The 17,723-nt window shown below is 40.2% G+C and overlaps 1 protein-coding gene across 5 annotated transcripts in view; it reads right to left on the bottom strand.

Moving 5' to 3' along the window:
* The window catches only part of COL22A1 (collagen type XXII alpha 1 chain), a 224,597-nt gene that overhangs the window by 53,144 nt on the left and 153,730 nt on the right, over nt 1-17,723 (bottom strand). For all 5 annotated transcript variants that reach the window (XM_068155479.1, XM_068155477.1, XM_068155480.1 and 2 more), the window contains exons 24-33: nt 17,263-17,316; nt 8,869-8,913; nt 8,455-8,508; nt 7,423-7,476; nt 6,760-6,813; nt 5,933-5,968; nt 4,857-4,919; nt 3,666-3,719; nt 2,525-2,566; nt 809-841 (exon numbers count right to left, since the gene is read on the bottom strand). In XM_068155479.1, coding sequence (XP_068011580.1) covers nt 809-841; nt 2,525-2,566; nt 3,666-3,719; nt 4,857-4,919; nt 5,933-5,968; nt 6,760-6,813; nt 7,423-7,476; nt 8,455-8,508; nt 8,869-8,913; nt 17,263-17,316 — 489 coding nt within the window. The remainder of the gene's footprint in view (nt 1-808; nt 842-2,524; nt 2,567-3,665; nt 3,720-4,856; nt 4,920-5,932; nt 5,969-6,759; nt 6,814-7,422; nt 7,477-8,454; nt 8,509-8,868; nt 8,914-17,262; nt 17,317-17,723) is intronic.

The raw sequence follows: 17,723 nt of genomic DNA, 5'->3' as shown, positions 1-17,723 counted from the left end.
CTCTTAAGTCTTCTCACTACCTTTTGACACCTTAATTTGTAAAGCTGTAGATGAATAACTATCCCTAGCTTTTCCTCCCAAAGCTAGCAACACTACACACAAACCTGTGCTACAGTAAGCATCATCACATTGTTTTGCACATGGGGAAACCCCCAGCAATGCAACCTGCTGACGCTCTTCAAATCTTTTGTTCTTTAATGTCTTGCAGCTCATTTACAAGAGCAGTGCACTTTAAGCAGGAGTGCATTCCTTCCCTCATTGCAGACTATGAAGACCATATAAGATGTCATCGTTCTATTTCCTTTATCAGGAAACTAAAAGCCAAGGGGAAAGAGGAGACAAAGAAATATTGTTTCTATTTCCAGTATACCTCACATGTCTATTTCCTTCCTCAGCCTCTGAAGAAACTGGCATATGCACATTCTTTTCTAAGTGCATGCTTACAGCATACCTCTGTCAGTTATACCTGCTGTAAAGCTGCCTGATCCTCATCAGCCTTATTCACATACCAGTGGTATAATCCTGTGTAATGCCAGATATTCCCCACTGTGTGCTCTGAGAAGGAAACAAAACTTTGGTTTACACTTTATTTAAGAGGCTGGGACAGCACACAGCTCTTTGCCAGCAGTGGTTGGTTTGGACACTGCTGTCATGGCTGATTACAATAGTGAAGTTACCTGAAACCAGACTCAAGCTGAGTTCTTTACAGGAGCATTTAAAAAACATGGACAACAGCAAGGTTCTGTGTGTCTTGTGAAATACAAGAGGCAATAAGCCAGAGGCCATGCTTACTAAAGATGTTACTTACAGGAATCCTAGGGTATGGGGTGAAGAAGGCTGTCTGAAAGAGAAACCAGTGTTAAAAGAAGCGTTTCCTCTCTTCCTTGAAATGCAATAACTTACACTCTCTGTGTCATTGCATATTACACATTCCATGTATCCATCAGGGTGTTTACAAATCAGCAACCCATTGCAACATCTGGCTGTTTGGAAAAAGAGCCTACAAATATCAGACATTTCCTAGAGTATTTGAAACATGAACATCCATACAAAAACATCCTGTATATCCTACTGCTACGAAAAGCCAAATAATCTCTAACCTCCTTAGCAAGTCTACTATTAGAAGTCTCAAGCTTACTCTTCCACTTGGTGCTACCTTCAGTATTATTAAATTTCCTAATTCCATAGCTGATTTTGGTATGTTCTTGCTCTGCTTTGTGCCATGTTCAAGATGTATGCATCTCAACATGGGTGTTTTAAGGATTACATAGTCATCTTGAAGGACAAGCCACAAAGTAAAAAACCAAACAAAAACAGAATCCATTTTTTTCAGACTTTATCTAGCCAAATTGTGCTGTTTGTAAGCTCTCTCCACTTTGACAAAGACAAATTAGTTCTCAGTATTTTGACCAAATCATTCCTGTGTGATATATATGGAGTCTTCCTACATGATGTAATGAAGTACCCTTTAGCACAGACTAAAGAGACCCAACTAAAGGCAGAGAATTACAACACCTCCTCCACTGCTGCATAAAGATCTGTATTCTTATTCACAGGCCTTGATCCAAATTCTCCCCACAATGTGACTGAGGCAGCTGCCACCAGTGGCAGGGAACAAAGCTAAAAAGTGAATATCTATTTTTCTAAGGAGCTGTGACCAGGATCAGCAATCCTGCTGTAAGGCCAGGTGTGTCTCTAGTACTTACTGCAAACTGCTTACTCAGATTTTGCTGAAAGGAACTGTTAGGTTTATGTATTTACATTCAGTGGATGCTGGTTGCATTGTCTACAGTGAACTCCACTGTAATTGTGCTCATGCTCCCCAAAGTAAGTTTGCAGGCTTATTTTTAAAACAATGAATGTTTTCTTGGCCTTTTCTTTTTTCTTTTCAATTGGAAGAAATGGTACATGGTATGACTGGTTTGTGTGTTGGCTCCAGTGCTGAACCCAGAATGAACTCTGGGATGAGAAGGTCTTTCTAGGGTTACAGCAGAGCACTGTATGTGATGGAGGTTTTGGGAGGCTACAGCATTGCTGAAGCTGAATCCTCCACCTTGTAAATTCATGTCAATGATAAGTGGAACCCTCTGTTCTTCCTGGAAAAGGGTAAATTGGTTGTCAAGAAGACAAGACGTTCACTGGTATCTGTTCAGAGCCAGTCTTTTCCTGAGACCTCAACTGGAAAAATCCAGCTTAACCTGGAGAATCTGTATAAACACACTTCCTATTTTCACTGACGACCTTCTTCAGGTAGCACCCACTGCTTCTAAACAAATCACAAATTCAAGTTCTACCACAAGTCATGGGCATACAGAAACGCTGTTTGTAAAGAGAAAAAGGAGTGCATAACCTCCTCCAAAAATTACACCTTGATACCCCTCCTTTGAAGCAAAGGGAGATAATCACCGAGTAAATTTCTGCAAAGAAGCAGGGATTTTGAAAGTTTTGTTACTTGTGAATTTGTGTGCAGGAAGTGTGTTGATGACTTAAATAATTTTACAGGAAAGAATACTATCTTACTTACTGTTCCAGGTAAGCCTGGTGGTCCAGGGGAACCCACATCACCCTAGAGAGAAAAGGAAAATACAACTAAGGATATTAAAAGATGCTCAAATAAAATTCAACAGTATCAGCTAGAAGATGCAACATTATCAGATGAGATGTAATCCAGTGACAACCTGCTGGCCCTGTGACACCGAAAATCCCATAGCACTTCTCTGGTGGGTGGAATTTACTGCATTGCTCTGGCTGGAATTTTTGCTGTCTTTGCTTTGTGGCATACAGGATTCCTACTTTGCTGTCTTTATCACATTATGACTTTATCACTGATCTGGCTTCACAAGTCAGTGTATTTCTAATGTTATCCCATCCTGTGTAGGAGCGATAAGGAGTTTAATTTGCATTTTAAGTTAAAGATGATCAAAATCCTTGATTGAAAAATAGGCTTAAACCAAACTTCTTTTGTGGATGGGAAAGAAGTTTCCAATGTTTTTTATCAAAAATATTTTTAAATCCAGTTCTTGCACTTTGTAGATTGTGAAAGTTACCAATAAACTGAGGGCTGATATATCCTAAGAAGAAGAAGAAAGCAGTACCTAATTCCTCCTGACGACTATTGCTATGATAATGAGGACAAATTTTTCACAACACAACCACAGACATCTGCAAGGTCAGTGCTTCATCTTCCCCTTTGTATTAACAGTGGCTGAACATAAATTTTGGTGGACATCACCTTTGTCTAGGTCTCTCATTTTCACTAAAGTTAATAGTATTGTGATGGCAGAAGCCCAGACTGTTCTTTAAATTATTCCTCTAGCACATTACAGGCAGGCACAGAGAAGTTCTTTAGAATTTTATTTCAGCCTCATTTCTATTAGACAATTATAAAACAAAGAAAAGTTTCCTTGAATTAAAGAAACTGTCCTTGGATTTCCTCAACTGTTTACTGTTTATTGCATTAATTAATAAACATTTGTTTCTGTCCCACACACAGCCTTCTCTGCTGCTTCTCAGTTGCTTCTCTGCTGCTTCTCTGCTGCTTGCTCTTCTAACAGGCTTCTAATGCCTCTAATCATCCTCAGATATTCTCCCCTGTCACTTGTCTTATAGCCTTACCTCTCTCTTCTTTCTTTTCCAAGGAGGAGAATTCTCATTTCATGACTCACCTTTGCTCCTCTTTCACCTTTCAATCCTGGGAAACCATCTTTTCCTTTTTCTCCCTAAAAGCAGGGAAATGAAAGCAGGAAATATGCATGTTTTGAGTTGATTGCATCAGTCCCTCTAGAATGTTTTCTATTTGCAATTGATCTTACCCACCTTTCAAGATGTAATGCAAGTAATTAAAAATGTAACATTTTAAAGATGGCTTCAGAAAGTCCACGCTTTTACCAAAAGCCAATGAACAGCAATTAAGTTTATGGAATAGAAAGCAGCAATCCTAAATCAACATGCATGTAGAAGATCATACTGCCTGATGCAGTATAAAAAAACTTATTTTTTTGTATTTGAACCAGAGAGACTACAGAACGGAAGACCCAAAGTGGACAGTCATACTGCCAGTTCTGCTTGTGTTAAAGATTTCTGAACCACCCATTCACTGGTGCCTACCTCTGTATTTTGCCCAGGTCAGATTATCTTCTGAATGGAAAATGCTTAAGAAGGAGGATGTGAATACTCCTTGAAGTGCATATATAAAATGTATTTTCCTGCGTTCAGTTAGGAGCTCTCTGATCTACATTTCTGTGATTGTATAGAGAGAATATATTCTATATCCTGTGTGCTGCTACAACACATAGAAAACTGAAAACTGACTACTAAGACCTCAGTTGATTTTTAGATACTTCTTGATCACCTTCAAGCATACAGTTAGTTTTCAGGAGTACAGGCCTCATTTGCATGGCTAATTTTACTGTTGGGTCCCTGATGCAACTATTTTTCAGTGCGTAGATACCTCTGCTGCTCTGGAGATAGCTAAGTGATGCAGTAGACACCAGGACTTGGATGGAAGTTAGGCCATTAGAAAAAGATCCAACCATTTGTAGCCCTCTCCAGGCCTCAGTGACAAGGGGAAATTTTGGTGGTGTTGCTGTTATTATTTTTATTTCATCCTTGATTTTTTTTTTTAAATCAAGGAGGTATTTCTGAAAGCAAAGCCTAAATACCACTGGACCTCCTCTACTGCTTCATGAGCCATAACCTTCATTGTTACATTGTCAACATTGTTAGTTAGCACTTCATGCCAATCACCTGCTCACCACAGCAAACACACCAAGAGAGATCATCTAGGGATGCTCAAGATAAGTTCTCTTAGTGCCAAATTGTCCCCAAAAATCAAGCTGTGGTTCACAGTCACTCACCTGATCTCCTTTTTCTCCTCTCAGTCCAGGTAAACCCTGAAGACCAGGAAGACCTGCTTCACCCTGAAAGCAAGACAAAGTGTGTGAAAGCTAGAAAGAAGCATCAAGAACAGATTTTATTAATAAGCCCAATTACTCTCAAATACAATTACAACTGACAATGCAGAATGGTTGACCAAACTCTTCTCTTCCTCATGCCAGTTAAAAATGCATCAAGTCTGCATCTCTGCATCTCAGCGTAGCGTAATCTAGCCACAGTGCCCATAGCCTGAGGAGGATGAAACCTTGATTTAGTTGTCTGTGTCTTTGCATGTCTGATAATAGACTGAGAAATGTTCACAATGACTGAAATTATTTTTTCTTGACACCTAGTGATATGTTACATATGGTCTATGCTGTAGTTCAGAACCTGCCCCAGTGTTTTCATGGAACTGATTATAGATATAGCTTGCTGAGACAGAATGAGATTAATTGATTATCAAATACATTTTTATTCTTGGAAAATCATTGCTTAAAACTTCAGCTGAGTCCTGACTGTGCTCTCCACAGCTATGTGCTTTAGGAAATGGCAGGACATTTCCCTGGTTCTTCACCAAGTGCACTAGTTGTTTAGTGACAGTCAAGTCTCAATAGGGACTAAGATAACTGCAATTTCTCTAAGTTACCTGTGGTTATTTCCTAGCAAGCATTTATAATTTAGAAATGACAGAACTATACCTCGCATCACATAGTTACAAGTAACTTCCTCATCTTCTAGAATCCCACACCCTGTGTTAATGTGAGGTTTGAAGAAAAACAAGCACTTTTATGCCACTCTACCTTCCTTTTCTTCCCTATCCACCAGGAAGATGATTGAATTTTCCCTGATAGAATGAAAATTTTGATTTAGTACATTTTTGTTGTGCGATACTTGCATTATTCTGTCTTGTCTACTCTTTTGTTGCATCTTCAATCACAGACATAAATGATTTGCATTGAACTCAGTATTGGCAAATGGCTTTGTTCTTGCAAGTCGTCAAAATTTATATCACTCTGACCAGTAGGCCTTCATGCCAAGACTATTTTTTCCTGCTCACCTGCTCACCAGGTTTGCCACGGCTCCCTGGTTCACCCTGGAAAGACAAAAGCAAAGGTTTAACTTGGCAAGGACCTGACCCTTTTGTAAAAAACTTTCCCATTAGTAAAGCATGTCCTCTATGGTTCTGGTCCTCAAATATACTTGGTGAAAGTTACTGGTAAACTGATGGCTGATATATCCTACAAAGAATAAAGTGGTACCCACCTCCTGACAGCTATTTTCATTATAATGAGGGCAATGTTTTCACCGTACAACCATAGACATCTTCTCCAGTTTAAAATTATTGCCCTCTTATACTATCACTAAAAGCCCTTCTAAACAGTCCTTCCCCAGCCTTCTTGGAAGTCCTCTTCATATAGGCTCCCTAGAGCCTTCTCTTCTCCATGATACACAGCCCCAGTTCTTTCAGACTCTTCACAGGAGAGGTGTTCCAGTCCTATGAACATTGCAAAGACCTTACCATTTTGTAAGAATAATTTCTCACCAGTAAAATGTATCCCCTATTTTCCTGGCCTATGTTCTTCTGACTGCTCATAAGGCATAGAAATTGCTTTCTTCGTGGCTTAGGAACACAGACCATAGGGAGCCAATCCAAAGCCCAGGCCAGATATCCTTAAACACACAGATTTGAGAGAGGAGCATTGAACACTGCTTGGTATCTGGGAATATCATGAACACTGAAAGACAGTGAGCCACATCTGCTTACCCTCTTATATCCCCAATTTTAGTGGAATTTTTAATCTTCTGACTGCAGTATAAGACCTTCCAAAATTACAAACTGATTGACAGAATGGCTATAGCAAACTATGAAATAAAATACCTTACCTTAGGGCCAGCTGTTCCAGGAAAGCCTTCCTCACCCTTTTCCCCTTGTTCTCCCTGCGGGGAACACAAGTTATATACAAACTCCTCTAGTAGAGCACCATGTTTACAGGCAACAGCAAGGAATATTTTGATTTGGATCCTCAGTATCAGCCTGAGGATCTGAATGGAGCCATGTGAGAATATATTTCCTGGAATGTTTTTCCATTCTAGTACTGTTTGCAATCATATCTCCAGCACTGATCACCCTGCTGGAAGACTTCTGGAGTAATAGAAAGCCAACCACTCATATTAAAGATGTCCATCCATAGAAAACTACTTGAAAAACAAAACTTTAATTCAGCTTCTTCATGTCTACAATATTTCTATTAAAAAAATAATTAATTGTGGGATTGGGACCTTGTCCCCTGGGTCTTTTAGATAAATACACTGAAACTGGTTTTCCAGTGTGGATGGTGTCAGTATGAAGGGCAGAGACAGGAGTGGATTAAGAGCTAAACGTGCTACAAAGCTGGGAAGTGCTATGCATAGGCTCTACAAATGTCTGTGCATAAGACCCAAAGATTTATTTAGCCTTAGAAATTTGTAACATACTCCAATTTATGCTCAACCAGATAATTTTCCCAGGTAAGCAGCTTAATACCAAGTGTACATGGTGTCACTTACCTTTTGACCTGGGAGCCCAGGAAGTCCGTTTAACCCATCTTTGCCAGGCAATCCCTAAATAAGAGAAAATGATAAGCTGTAAGTGCTCGTTCTTTGAATCATTAGCAGCCAGCTCAGCATAAGCACACTCAGTTCATCCCTCTTGTCACTCACTTCAGGTTACAAAAAGAAGAACCACCCCATGGTTTCATTTTTTCCTCACTGTGAATTAAAATACACAAAAGTTCTCACAATATACATATCTGCTCAGCTCGCAGTATCTCAGTTTTGGTAAATGACCACTGGATGTCAGTATTGATACAGAGAAACAACAGTAGAGAGGTAGGTTTTCTGGGTGGGCTTGTTTTCGTTTGGTTGGGTGGGTTTGGTTCGGTTTGGTTCGGTTTTAATGCATTGTGGATTCTTAAATAACTTCTTAAATTACATTTTTACTTATTATTCTCTGTACTTTTCTGTTGTCTGTAGCTGTAAAGATTTAAGTCTATTTCATAGACTCCTAAAATTAAGTAATACAATATATCGTTTAGCAAGATAAGAATTATTTCCTGTAAAGTATTTAAAAGTGAGAGGAAAAGTTTTGTCCTCTCTCCGAGTGTCAGCCAATCCCCAGACACTGCCATCTGTAGGTGACACTTCTTAACACTAAATATTTCACAATTTACCTTTCTTTAATTAACAGCCAGCAGAAATTGATATGCTCTCCTAAATCTGAGATTTCAACTGTGAGTTCTTTTATGAGCCCTAAACTTCAGGTTTGGAAGAACAATATCTTGCTAAATGTAAACTGTTGGAAGGTATCCTGCAAACAAAACACCATGGTCCCAGTGGGTAGGAATAGTGGAGCTGCCTCTGGGAAAGTTCTTATTACAAAAGGCATCAGAGGGTAACATTTGTGTTAAAAGCAACAGTATTGGAGCCACACTAAAACCTTCATGTGCAGACAACCTGCGGGAAATGAAGCAAGAACTTGACAGCTAAAGCATGAAGTCATGAAGAGCAAGGAGGCAAGGCAAGTAGATCCTCAACACTTACAGCTGGTCCCGGTGGTCCAGTTTTACCAGCAACTCCAATCTCTCCAGGCAATCCCTGAAAAATGAAATCAGAACAAAAATAAATAAATCAGTATTCCTGTCCTTTGTGGCAGCTTCACCGGAGCTTGCTGCTTTCAATTTAAATGCAATTTTCCCTTCTGCAGCAGTGAGCTCTCTGCCATGAGAAGGGGGCTGAAGGCATTGATTTATGCCCAGGTAGTTCCGACATGGTTCCAATGCTCAGCACAGGGAAGCTGCCCTCTAGGACCAGCTGTAGCTTCTTAGTGAGAAAATACAAGAAAAAACATACATTGCCAGAGGCCCTGACTCAGTTGCCACTGACAATCATGGCCCCCCCAGCTGCTTTTTCTTCTCCTTGTTATAAAACAAAAAAGTCCCAAGCTTGTTTTCTTACTGGTGCTCCAGGTGGTCCAGCAATGCCTGGGGGCCCTGGAGGTCCCTGTAAGAGAGGAAGCAAAACCAGTTTATTAAACTTTCTGATAGTGGTTAAAAGTTTCAGGTCCTTCCCTGTTAGTTGAGGTCCTGTTCAAAATGGGCAAAACCACTGAGCTTTCTCATTAACTTCTACCAAAACTTGCAAGATGCCAAACTGAGCTCCAAGGGAACTGTGTTCACAAGCAGAACAGGATTTCCTGCTTACACCACTAAATACTGTTGCTACAATGTGCACAAGAGAAAGAAGAGCTGAAGGTAATCATTGGGCAGCATAAAACACAAAGCTTACCCAGTGGGATTTCTTGTAACGTCCAGCCTAATTTAATCTTGGTTACTGTTGTTTCAAAGCAAACAGTTTGCCTCTGAGGAAGATCTCTGGAGTAACTAATAAATAGTATAGGTTTGGGCTATTTTTCCTTTTGGAGAGGAGTAGGGGTAAAAATATGAATCTAAGAATATGGAGAAACAATGTACTGAATGAAGCTTTTTAAAACAGATGTGCCACCATTTCAGAGCTCTAAATGTATATTCATACTTGAACATATGTTCAAATGGAACTATCCAAACAGTCTTTCCTCTTCTCCCTGCAACAACTATTTCTCTTAGGGAAAATATTTCCTCAATATCCATCTGATTTTCAGAGGTATTTATTTTTTGTATTGAGCAAATTGTTACATTTGGCTTTCTAACTGATAAATTTGCTTCTGTGCTCAACAGATCTTAACAGGTTGCCTGCAATGCAGAGGTGTTTGTTACTTAAACTGTAGACAAGATAGCATTTCTTCTGTGCCCACAATGAAGCCTGTTTTCATGCATATTTTTCTTCTGATCAGGACTTAAGTAAACATGAAGATGGATGTGAGTTGAAATTTTACCCCGGGGTCACTTTCTATCTTTCTAATACAATGATTTCATTCCTTTTCAGTTTTCAGGACAGGGGGAGTTCTGGTGTGTTTATACTTTAAAACACAACAGAATACACCAGTAAAATTCAGCCAGAAGTCAGCCTCTCACCAATAGATGGGGCAAGGCGACCACAAAAGGGATCTGCAGATGCACTTGCCTCCCATGATATGCTTTCATTGCACCTCTGAACAGATACAGTCATCCCACCAACAACATTAGCATTTGTAGGGTGCCTCAAATGTCAGCACAAATGAAAAATCTTCATAAAAATGTGCTTTGGGATGTGCTGATACTGCTGTTGAAATGCCTGGGGAGCACTGCATCAGTTTCTGGGGATGCTGGTGCAGCAGCTACTGCAGGCAGCTCCTACTGTTAAGGAGCTCTAGTCTCATCAGGGGAGATCTGGTCAAGACCATTTATCACTTAAATAAGGCTTTGCCATTCAAATAAAAGAATCAACAGTGCAAATCAGCCCAGCACAAGGAAAAATACCATACTGGGCACAACTGGAAGGGGTGACCCCAGACACCATGGACCTAGAAGCTCTGCATGGGCCTATTCTACCTCTACAAGGATAGTGTTGCTGAGAGACTCTGCAGAAGGTATGTGCTCGAAGAAGGGGCTTCCATGAAGAGTGGAGTGTAGTACTGGGGAAGAAGACAAAAGTACCTTTAGAAAACCAACAAAATTCAGCAACAGAGCAGGCAAGAAAGTGCAAGGTTTATCTTTGAGACTTTCCTTGCCAAATCCATTGGTTGCTGCCTAATAGCCTAATTTTGTACTCTCTCTCCCTCTGCCGATAATTTAACCAGCAAACACATATTCTCCATGGTTCTCCAGGAAGCTTCAACCATGAGGTAAAAAATTCCAGGCAGGATCCCTCGTCAGCCCAAGCATCCTAAAGTAGGATGCATGTTACACCACACAGTGGGCAGGTGTCAGTCTGCCCCAAAAGCAAAGTCACACTCAAGCATCTGTCAGTAGCCAACATAATCCCTGAAACATAAGGTGATACATCCTCCACATCTCAACTATTTCTCATAGTAACTCTTCATATTTTCACTATCCAACACAATGTCTAGCTATTGTCTTAAACTTCCTATATTCTGGACCTCAAAAACATAATGCAACCATAGGTCTTGAAATGGAAGCATGCTTGTACCAAGTTGTCATCAATAATTAGGTTTCATTGCTCTGCCTGAGATCAATCATCTGGGACATCCTGCCAAAGACTGGTTTGCTCAAGTAGCTTCACTAGATGTTGACTCAACAAATATTACACCCACTAATGGAAAGCTCTTCTGACAAAAGCCCCTCTGAAATGGACATAGACAAGACAGTTTTACATAATGACCACCACTATCCCTGGGAGATGTATATTGTGCTGACCAGCCTGCTCCAACTGACTGCATACAGCAGTACATTTACTGGATTTCCTTCTTTCTGTAGCCTGGGTACAGCAAGGGACTAGAATACGGAGAAGTAAAGTGGCACAATCAAGACAGTTGCAGAAATACATCGTACTTGTCCTTTATGGACCCCTCCCTTTTGCTACTGTCCACAGCAGGTCATTTCCACCCATGTATTAAGGTCTGTATTTGTAGCCCTACCCCTGACATATGAGTGTACTTCCAAGCAAGGACTATTCTTTCTGAGCATAAGCAAACTGACTTGGGATTTAAAAAAAAACCCAAACCATACATCAGGGACAGTGGGACAGTAATACTTAACCTCAAAATCTCACACTGTTTTCTCTGCTTCCTTTTTATAACAGAATCCAGATTAAAGCATCTGATTCAAATGATCACCCTCTTCAAAGGCCATTTGATGAATTATACAGATTAGGGTCCCTGTCCCTAATCCAGACCCCACTGTTGTCCCCTTAAAACTCTCATCTAGAAGTAAATAATCAGGTAGTGGGGTTTTTATCTGGCTGGTACAGACACTGATGTATGCTTCCCACATGCTGAAGCAACAACTGAAATAGAAAAACTTCATTTTAAAACAGGACTTGACAAACTCAGTTCAGAAAACAAATGCAAAACATGGATCTTTTATCAAAATGTTCAAACCAAAGCATTTTCAAATTGTTGTTTTGAAACAAAAAGGTTTCAATGTTCATTAAAACCTAAATAATGTGTAGACTTGTATGTGCAACATGGGGTGAGATGTCTTCAACAACACTAGGGATTGGAGGTGTGGATTCTTTCAAGTTTGTTTTTCATCCATCTCAATTCCTCAGACAACATAATGCAGGGACAGTTCTCAGGAAGGAAATCTGACACTGTATTGGAGGAACAGCTCTGACAGTCCTCCAGGATCCAGTAAAGGATGCTGTCCTCTTCCAGTGTTGCTGAAAGACAGGCTGGGCAATGGAGAGCTATCAGGATTTAGTTTTTGCACTCCCTAAGGAAGCTCTGACAAGGAACTAAAACCTTTGTCTGAGACTACATCAGTGGGCTGCTTGGCCTAAATTTCTTTTCCATGGAAGCAGAGAAGGCTATGTTTTAGAGGGAAGTGAGCAAATGCCATTCCAAGATGGAAATTGAGAGTCTGATGTCTTTTCCAGACATGTGTCTCAGAAGGCAAAGTTTGCAGAGACACATTTTCTGTATATTATTTCATGCCAATAACTGAATTCTCTCACACTGTGAGAAAGGCCTAGATAAGCCCTTAACCCAGACTGTGGTCTGGGATTTTTAGGCAGAGTGCCAGCTTTATGAATAAGAAGAACCTCTGGGACACAAAGGAACAGCCTGTTTGATGCCACAATGACAGCAAAATACATAACTACAGGTGATGACAGCCTTTTCCACTCCATTGTCTGTGCTTATCTCCATTTCAAAATCAATTACTCCCTGCAATTTCACCCTCAGAAAGTCTCCACAGACCCTCCCTGTCTGCTTTGTTCTGTTTCACGTTTACTTCCACATCTCCCCATCAGAAGCAAGGCTGTTGCAGACAGTTTTGTGGAGCAGTCTATTTGACTCTCTAGATCCCTTGTTACTCCAGTTCTCCACTTCTCTTTGCTGTATCTAAGCGGGTTGTGGGATCAGCTCCTCAAATCTGTTTCTTTATTTCTCATCTCAGGTATTATAGTATGCACCACAACCACTGCAAATTATTTTCACTAATGCTGCATTAGAGCATCATTTAGCTCTCTTTGATTAAATTCTACCTTACAAACCAAGACAAAGAGGATACAGAAAAAGGCTGCTGCTGATGACATTGAAACCCAAAAGCCTGAAGAGCCAGCAGATCTGAGCATTGACCCAAGATGCACGCTCTAGAGTCAGCTTCAGTGATACTGTCATAATTCATAAAGGGATGAGGTCTCTAGTCATTTTATCAGGTAGTATTGTGAGTACCAGTATTATTTTTCAAAATAAAGTTTTTCCATCAAAAATTTTCTGAACTGTCTTCCCAGCTCTGCAAAAGTACTGAATAAAGTTGTCTTTGTACATAGCAGTCTCTCCAAGAGAGTTTCTTGCTTCCAGTGAAAGGCAGTACTTGTTTAATTTCATCACTTTGTGTAAGATATGGACACGAACTCTTTTGTCTGCAGAGGAAGATTTATTTCCCTGTGTTCACTTTGAGCTGGTTTACTGAGTCAGTGCAGCAAATGAGAAAAACAACAAAAAAGCCTCCCTTATGGTCTTTCATTTCAGTACTATTAGTGATCTGCACAGGTGAAGACTTTTTTTTTTCTTTATTTTTGTTAAAGGTACAGATCTTATTACAGATAGCTTAGAGCAATATCTTCCAATTTCAAGCAGCACTGGCATGGTTTGAATTCAATCTGAGCTTTGCAGCTGGGGCCTGCATCCTTTTTGTACATTTTTCTGTATTAACTTGCATTATAAAAAGGACGTTAAGGACACCGTGAATTTCAGAGGATATAATTTATTTCCTGAATCACTTTAGAAAGGCTGGGATTGGGTTTATACCTTACAGACAAGTCTATACTAATTAAATTACTGCCAGCCATGACCATAGATGTACAGCTTGTACTGGTCTTCCTCACAGGTCTCAGTTAAACCACCAGGTTATCCAGGAAAAGGCAAACATCAATAGCAGCCCCATGAGATTACAAGCATAAGGTATTCCATTTTTGTTTCAATCCCAGAGTTTTGGCTTATTTTGCTGTCTCACAGGTAAACAGAACGTACCTGCTCATCTTGGGGAATCTAGAGTGGCTCAGTGGACAATTTGTAGGTACATGCTTTAGGAGAGCCTTGGCCCCACTGAGGATATTAACTGGATCTTTATAAACAGGGGTTCAGAAGCCTGCATTCCCACCTTTATGCTAAGTGCTCATATCTGAAGCTGAATCTTAGCCCTGGAAATTCAGCGACACAGCTCACAGTGTCTGAGCCCTCAGTTAGTGCTGGGGCATCAGATCCCATCTCCTGAGCCAGTGAACAGTGGCTAACTTAGCATGCACTGTCTAACTGGAGCCCTCCTTCCTCCTCAGGATATCCCTCATTTCTAGACAAGCATTTGCAAAAGGTACCCCATCAACTGCCTTCAGCCCTTTCTGTGAACTCCTCCTATCAAGATATGATGAGATAGGCAAGGTATATCAAGATCTTGGGTGACCATGCAGAAATTCACAGCCTCATTGTTTTCCATGCTTGGTACTCATCCTTCTATTTCAACTGAAAGTGCTTTACAGAAGTGCTCATTTTTCAGTCTGCATTTGAACAGCCTGCTGCAATAGAAGTTTGGCTTATTACTAAAGTTCCTAGAAACTAAAATAGTGCAAATAGTAACACTATAAACAGATCACGTATTCAGAGGTCTCAGGCCTTGCTGCAGGGAAGTAATTAGTATCTAGAGGGTAAATAATACCCAGAGTGTCTACTCCATGGCTTAACAATGCTGCAAGATGCACCATTTTTAAAGGTCACAGCCATAGCTGATTTAGAAGGAAAGGGAAAAAAAAAGTTAAATTGTCTTGATTAAAATTTAGTTTGAGTTGGTGTATGCATGGAGAAAGGCAAAACCAGGGCTACCCTATTGTCACAAAATGTTCCCAGGCTAGCTGAGAGGGTGCCTCCTAGCTGCAACTTTGGAATTTGACACTTAAATTAACTATCAAATGTGATCACATGCAGTCAATGATCCTTGAGAGCCCAGCTGCAGTCTTAACTGTGGTTTATCACTGGATCTGAAGACCCTACTCCAGAGTAGCCCTCAGATTGGTTCCCAAGCACAGCTGCCTGATCCTGTGGTTTCACAGTTGAACTGAGCATAACAGCAACTATTTGCTTGAGAGAGCCCAACAATAACTTCAGATGGTCTTTTCTATGTCTTTCAGCAGTGATGTGCCTTCTACAACTCCTATATCCACTCCTTCCTTTTGTTCTCATACAGCTGTTAATGCGGGGGATCTTAAGCATAAGGACATGTTAAAGAACAGAGGAAAGGGAGGTTATTTTAGTGTCCTAATCTAGTTTATATAAGGCCAACTCAAATCAGCTGTCCCTCCAGGCCATGGAGATAGCACAGAAAGAAGTGACACACACTTTCATACATGACTTGGAAGAACATCCATTTAACTACAGCATACGAAAACTATTTTACTACTGGGGTATTTTTGGAGCTAGACTGATTAAAAAAAAAAAGAATGCTGATAAAGAGCTTAAAAACCCTAATGTCACAAAAAGTGCTGTTAAGATGAAAATTAGTTTTGTCACAAACTGAATGTAAGCACTTTCTCCACTCAGGAATACAGAAAACTGCAGTAATAAGTCTAGGACAAAGTGCCACTGCAGGAATAGGAACAATATTTTTCTATTTTTCCAGTTAGCTTGGAGGAACAGTCAAGTTAAGCATCCCTCGATAGGGCTAGCATTATATACAGCTTTAATTAACACAAAATGTGCTCACTTTATTTAGCCTGGGAATAAAGGAAAATTACTTAATGCCATGTCAGCATATATTATTATATGCATACATTATTTTTTACAGGTTGCAGGGAACAAGTGACATTGATTGGATGGTTAGTGTCAAACATCTTTGAAATAATACATAGAGAAAAATCCCCCAAAAGCAAGGAAAATCCTTTTCCAGTGGTTCAGAAGGCTCAAATGCAGTTTTTAATGTTATCCCATGGGAAAAACAGATACCAAACCAACAAAACATTTTCAAACCATTAGTAATACTGTCTTCATTCCTCTTGAAGGCTTGCAAACCAGATACTGTACCAGAAAAAGTCTTAAAAATACGTAAACCAGTATCAAGTGGTGTTTCACAGGGCAAGGTTCCCAGCTGGACACAAAGGCCCTCATCTGCACAGTGTTGCAAACTCTTGGATGGCCTCTCTGACATCCTGTGCAGACATGTGAACAGCTCATTAAAAATCATCTGCCACAGAAAGCATTCCTAGATCAGGTTTCATGGTTACAGTGGCATTGCTTGCCAGAGGACATCAATGAAAAAATCAGCATCTGCTGTCTAGCAGTGTGCCATCAACACCAGCAGCTGTAGCAATGGAAGTTCTTCATTCCTACTCAAATGCAACCCACTATCAAAACCAAACACCAAAACCCAGTCTGTGCACTTATCATTGAAAAGAAAATGAATGGAATGCTCAGTTTTATACTGAAAGGTCAGTTTAAACTGAGGTGGCATCTTTCCTGGTTGAGGACATTCTCACAGATGTATTTTTTTTTTCTTATTGCAGAAGGTGACTCTGCAAAGTGACTTGGGTTGGATGACTTTAGCTACAAAGTTAGCAAGAAACCAAACTGGAAGCCAAGTGTTGGGCAGCATGGGTTGATCCAAAGTAGAACCAAATCTGCTTTCATGATGTTTGACACACACAGTATTAATTTGTCCTCATAAAGTTACAGATGATTCAATTTGGAGCAGTAACTTGCAAAAGCTTTAAAAACTAAGGAATTAAGGGGTCATTAACTTAAGACATCCGTCCTCATGGGGAGGATAAAAATTTAGTTTTAAGCCCATGTCTCAACAAGCCTCTATAACAAGCAGAAATATATCAAAGCCACAAAAAGTTTTGTCCTTCAATAAGTATGTTTCTGAATAGCAAATTCCTTTCAGCTTGTCTTCCCTCAAGACTTAAGCATAGGAGGTCTATTTGCAATTGCCAGTTCACACAGCCAATAATTAGCTGAGGCACTGTCCTAAATATTAGAAAACACAAATCATTGTTTTCCTTCTGGAATTATACCACTCTATGAACAAGCAATGGGGAGCTGTGAAAGATGAAGAGCTGTGGAAGCTAAAAGTAATGTCTGCCAGACAGGAAGATTCTCTTCATCGCAACAGAATAAATTGGTTTGACTCTTAAAGGGGAAACACCAGTTTCAAAGATGGTGCTGATGAGAACAAGGCCATGGGGTGCTGTATTGCAATTCCAAGGCACTTGTTGCCACAAAATATGGGTTTCCATGTTAAAATGAAGAAAATCATCACTTACCTGAGGGCCAATCAGGCCATTGATTCCTGGGAATCCTGGTTCTCCCTTTTTACCCTGTGTATACAACAGAGGAACAAGTATTAGACACTACAGCAAAGGCCACTAGTGACTTTTCAGTGTCTTTCACTCCTAAACTGGTAAATCACTGTAATAAGGGTGCACAAAACACAAAGGCTATAAATGAAGGCAGCAGACACCATTTCGGTATGAAAACCCAATTGTCTTTGACTTCTGTGCCTCTGCAGCTTGTGATAATAGCTCCCAGAGATGAGGACTGGTCTCAAGAATCTCTTCATAGAATGTTTTAGATTGGAAAGCACCCTAGAGACCATCTACTCTAATCTTCCTGCCATGGGCAGGAATGCCTCTCAACTAGTCCTGGTTGCTCAAGGCTCTCAAAAGCCAAGAAAGCAGAGGAAAGATGTATTTTGCCTTCTGCAAGGAGTATAAATGTTTCCATA

The sequence above is a fragment of the Melanerpes formicivorus genome, unplaced genomic scaffold, assembly GCF_026170545.1.
Source record: "Melanerpes formicivorus ecotype bairdi unplaced genomic scaffold, bMelFor1.0.p_v2 SCAF_32, whole genome shotgun sequence".
In the NCBI taxonomy this organism is placed as follows: Eukaryota; Metazoa; Chordata; class Aves; order Piciformes; family Picidae; genus Melanerpes; species Melanerpes formicivorus.
This window is presented reverse-complemented; position numbering and strand designations above follow the sequence as displayed.